A 5,349-nucleotide genomic window follows, 5' to 3' on the forward strand; every position below is an offset into this window, starting at 1 on the left:
TTTAGAGAACAGCTCATGCAGAGATTGGATAACCTAAATAGTAACATATGCAAATCTAATATTCTCCTAGAGCAACATAATGCAGCTCAACACACCTATCGCCAGCAGAAGCTCTCCTTTATGGCCAAACTAACTGAACTCTTAGAAGCACATCTGCCATCTCCTGGTGAGCAATCTCATAATGCTCGGAATCTAACCAGCAGCAACCACAGCAGTTTTGTTTGTGAAAGTATTATCGAAAATGATGCTATTGATAATTTTACTATTCAGGATATTTAAATGTTATAAGAAGTACAATTTTTTTTTTTTAATACATTTCACATAATTCACAACTGAGTTTGAATTTAAAGAGCTTGCAAACATTTGTTCTTTAAATTTTTACTCAGCACGCAACATTGTTAAGTCATATATTGCCCAAAGTTGACTGCTATATAGATGCTTTTTCCAGTTAAATATGTCATTTGACCATGTCGTTGCAGATCTGTACCAAATATGTGTAATCAACATGACGTTTGTATTTGAGTTTTAGATGTTTCAATGGCCATCATTGATCAAGCTGGTTGGATGACCAATGAAACGTCTTTAGACAGTTATGTAGCTTTGATTTTATTTTCAATAGATATACAATTAATGTTATATGGGATTTTTTCTATGACATTATAGCCTCTGAAAACATTTCAAAAAAGGTTGAGAATTATGTGAAATCTATTTTTATCTATCAAGCATGTTCTAGTATTCATTACTGTTATCATTACGGTTTTCATAATTGTTTGTATATACACGTTGAAATGCAAGTGCAACAATATTGTCAAATATTTGTTTTAACATGTATATTTTTTGTTCAAAAGCAGAACCATTTTTTGTTGTAAGGCAAAAAAGTGGTAGGATTGTTGAAAAGTAGAAGTGAACTATCAATAATACTAGAGTTGAAGTTACAGAGTAGAGATATAATTCATCAGCACTACATAAAATCATCAATCATATTCGTTTAATAGGAGAATACATCACATAACATCACGTCTACGCATTTGAAACAGACACCCTTTGTCACAGCAGAAAATGTGACAGGTTTGTCATGCTTTTCTTCCGTCAGGAAGGCACACTATTGGATCTAAATTTTTTTTTTTATATTTTATCCACGTGGATGTAAATTATTGATATTTTCACTCAAGTGCTTGGTTTTTTATCTGTACTCTGTGACTAAAATGCGCCATCCATTGTTGTTGTCACAGCAAGGACCATGTTTCTCTGTGTGGTTTTCAAAAGTAATGTGTATTTTCTCCTATGAAGAATAAAGCAAAGTAGCTGATAATTGCAATCTCGATATCACCTGTGTTTCTGTAAAGTTTAAAACAAAATATACATATTTTAGTTGCTGACGTCGTCTTCTTCGCCGGTAGTTTGATTCATATTAAAAAAACAAACATCCAAATGGTTGCATACTCCATCTTGCCCAACCATATATTTTTGATGTTGTGTTGGCTGTAATTTGACTTCTGTTACTTTTGAAACCACATGTTATTGGTATGGAATGTAGGTATCATTTCCTGACTAATGAGGTTAAAAATGTTTCTGCAATTTGTAGACAACCGCTATTCCATCTTTCAAATGCCCTGCGTGGAATAGTTAACATTTTAACTAACGTGCATTGTTTCTCAGTAATGAAATGAGTAATGGTAACTGCGGTGTGGGGTGGAGAGGAGAAATTAAAATATATGTAACATTTGGGGTAATGGTAGATGACTATAGGCAACCAAAGGTAGAGTTAAGTGACCAGTGATGAAGGTGATGATATACAAAACAATAAATAACACCAAAAATATAATATTATGATTCAATTATTGTGTTATTTAATGGTTTGCATATCAACGGCTTCTTTACAGGTCACTTACTCTCCTTACCTTAGGTTGGCTATAGCCATCTGCCATTACGTCAATTGGTGGTATTTATTTTAGTTTTATTTCATTTCTCCCCTCTCCCACACAACGCAGTTAACAGCACTTATTTCATTCACCATCTTTCTGGCAAGGACATGGTTTCAGGCAACTGCAGCATTTCAACTGTCTTTGGCACACAGTTCGGTCTTCTATTTTATTGCTTCTCACTAATGTCAAAAAAATGTTGGTACTTATTAGCAGATGAACAGAATTTTTGCGTGTATAACCCACACTTACACTTGTTGCAATAAAGAATTCAAACACAATTTAGATTTTGTAGAAGACTTTTAAGTGAAACTTTTATTTTATATGTTTGAAACTGTTAATGTTCAATGTTTTACAAGATAAAAAATAAATGCAAAAGAAGTAAAACAAAGTGAAAATACAAAAACAAAATAAAGAATCATTTTTTTGCAATTTTTGTACTCTTGTCTTAATTTTATTATAGTTCTCCAAAGTTTTTAGAGTTGAGTTAACCTGAAATCATAAAAAAAACATCATTGGTTAAGATTTGACATTGATAAACAAGATCAGCCCAAATAATTCATTTTACAGCATGTCTGTCTCTTCAACTTAATAATGCAAGTTTGTGATCATTTCTGATGATGTTTGGAAAATTAAAACCATGTTACGGTGGTTTATTACCTGAAAAATAGTTTGTAATCAGTTTACTTCTTGCTGTGTTTCCCCTGTGATCATTTTCCACTGGAATTGTGGGCATGTCATCCTCCACTGTGGTGTCTAGTTCCTCTTGTAGTCCACCATGCCTTGCAATGTTATGGAGAATGCTGCATGCTAGGAACATATCAGCTACCTTACTGGGGGAATACTGAAGGAATCCACCAGACAAGGACATGCAACGGAAACGGCTCTTTAGGACACCAAAGCATCTTTCGATAACCACTCTTGTTTTTGTATGAGCAACATTGTAAGCTGCTTCTGCAGGAGAGGATGGCCTGTTGATTGGTGTTAAGAGCCATGGTAGACAGGGGTAACCAGCATCTCCTATAAATTTTAAAACAATATAAATTTATTTGTAAGTATAGAAGAAATCATGCTAAATCACATGATGTAGTGGCCAATTGTGTGGTCATTTTAGAAAATTTTCCATTGTTAGTCACATATGGATAACATACGTCTAATAAAGCACATTTTAAAATTATTTGGGGGGCAAGGTTCTGGATTTGTACTTTTGATTGAGCATTAATGGTACTTAACTCACAACACAACAGCATACCACAGTTGTGGGCCATGATTACTGTAGTGCATGTGAATGTTATTCAAAAAAAACATGCTGGAGGAAAAGTCTGCCTGTCATAAATATTTCAATACTATAGTGCAGACCTCATATGGGACTATAACGGAGAACCAGAGGGACATGTCTGTTTCATGTACAATACATATGCACAATGGGGGGGGGGGGTGATTGTTGTGCTTGGTAGTGCTGCTTGATGTTATGCATATTGGGGGGTTAACCGAAGGGATAGTGTTGAACTCCCAGATTTAAATATTAACTATACATTCAAGTAAATCAACTACTGACACAATTGTTGCATCTTATGCTGCAATCATTTACATATAGGTACTGTACTTAATTCTGGTGGGTGGCTTCTTTGGCACACCTTGGTCATGTGTGTTTTGATAAGTAGTTCCTAGCTCTCTCATGTGATGTCTTAATATGATAGTGTAATACATCACTTAAGCAAGCTTGAAGTAGTGACTACTTTTCAGTGCACACGGAACATGTGGAACAACAATACACCTCACATGAGAAAGGAAAGATTTGTGGACCTTGAACCAGGTGATAGCTAACTAAAAAGTACTTGAAAGTATTTTGGACATTTAAATTCTGAGTTTATTATTACATGTTTTTGAAATACTGATTAATGTAAAGCTGTTGAGCTGTCATGTTACTGATATAGCACTAATGTCAGTCTAGTATGGAATAAAAAAATAAATACGCATTTATAACTGGAAAACACACCATAAAATAAACAGTGGAGCACACTTACCCAGCAGCCATCCATTATTTTCTAAGTCCTTGTCCAGAGTATCATATATTCCCGATTGGCGCAATATATGGGCATCATGACAGGATCCTGGAAAGCCGGTGACAACATCACGGATTATGAGGTTTGAATCACAGATCACCTGGATGTTGAGGGAATGGTAAGCCTTACGGTTTCGGTAGATGTGCTCCTGTTCTGATGGGGGACATAATGGCACATGGGTGCAGTCTATTGCCCCAATGACATTGGGCATTCCTGCTAGGTCAAAAAAACCACGTTTTATTTGATCCCGCTCTTCACGTGACTTGCCCATATGAATGTATTTTGGAGCAAGTTGTCGCAGTGCTTGCAGGACCTCGACCAAGCAGCGGGAAAAACTGGGTTGTGAGATGCCAACAATCTCACCACTGACATGTTGGTATGAGGCCTTTCCTAAAAAATGAAGTACTGCCAAAAAACGCACAAGACCTGGTACTGCATTACTTCTCCGCGTGCGTGTTTCTAGGGCCAAGTGTATTTCATCATACAGGGAATATATCATGGGAGAGGATAATCTGAATTTGGCTATCACCTGGGTTTCAGAAAATTGATCCAAAAAGGTACGTGAACGAAATACACGTTTCTCTATCTGAACGACATTCTGACGTGTCCTTCTTCGCCTCTGGATCAGTTTCAGTTCAAATAGAGCACATCCAAATGGTTCCATCTTGCACAAAACTCCTAACAAAATTTACCACAAGCCTAAACCGCCAAAAAATTCCTCTCAACAAATGAAATATCGCCTGGGAAATGTCATAACGCCACCCTCAGGGAGGTGCTTATTTAACGATTGCTTAGCGATCGTTAATTGTCTAAAAAACCTTTGTGAATTGCACTTCTGTACATATTTAACGATTTGAGTCGTTAAAACAACGATCAATACGTTCAATAACGACTCAAAACTAAAAATATCGGTTCTGTGTAGTGAAACGTTATTTGATGATTTTTACAAGCGTTAAATCGTTTAGTGAATTGGACTTGATTCAATAACGTGTGAAATCGTTTACATAACGACCGGTATCGGCAAAAAAAGCTTTGTGAATTGACCCCATAGTGTTACTCACTGTGTCTCCCACTTTGTGGTGTCTCATAGCAGTGACACCGATGTCGAAATCAGGAGATAGTGTCTCCTACAGCCCCTCCCACATCACATTCCTCACCAGTCAGCTGACCTCTAGTCTCTGCCCCTCAGCCATGCCGTGAACTTATAGGGCTACTGCGAAGAGGCTGCAGCTGGGTGGCTGCAAAAATGCTGGGAGAGCGGTGAGGGCGTCAGGAACAGCCCAGGATTCGGTGTCCCGACCCCCAGGTTGAGAACTGGTGTAAGGTCTAAGGCACTTCGGTCTCTGACTGGCAGTCCGAGG

The 5,349-nt window shown here is 37.1% G+C and overlaps 1 protein-coding gene across 1 annotated transcript; it reads right to left on the minus strand.

The window, feature by feature from the left end:
• Positions 1-2,333: 2,333 nt before the first annotated feature.
• On the minus strand, positions 2,334-5,037 carry LOC120937948 (putative nuclease HARBI1). Its single transcript, XM_040351516.1, has 2 exons — positions 3,950-5,037; positions 2,334-2,942 (listed from the first exon to the last, which is right to left on the minus strand). The coding sequence occupies exons 1-2, from the start codon at positions 4,650-4,652 to the stop codon at positions 2,566-2,568; spliced, it is 1,080 nt and encodes a 359-aa protein (XP_040207450.1). The 5' UTR covers positions 4,653-5,037; the 3' UTR covers positions 2,334-2,565.
• Positions 5,038-5,349: the final 312 nt, after the last annotated feature.

This window comes from Rana temporaria, chromosome 4 (genome assembly GCF_905171775.1).
Source record: "Rana temporaria chromosome 4, aRanTem1.1, whole genome shotgun sequence".
NCBI lineage: Eukaryota > Metazoa > Chordata > Amphibia > Anura > Ranidae > Rana > Rana temporaria.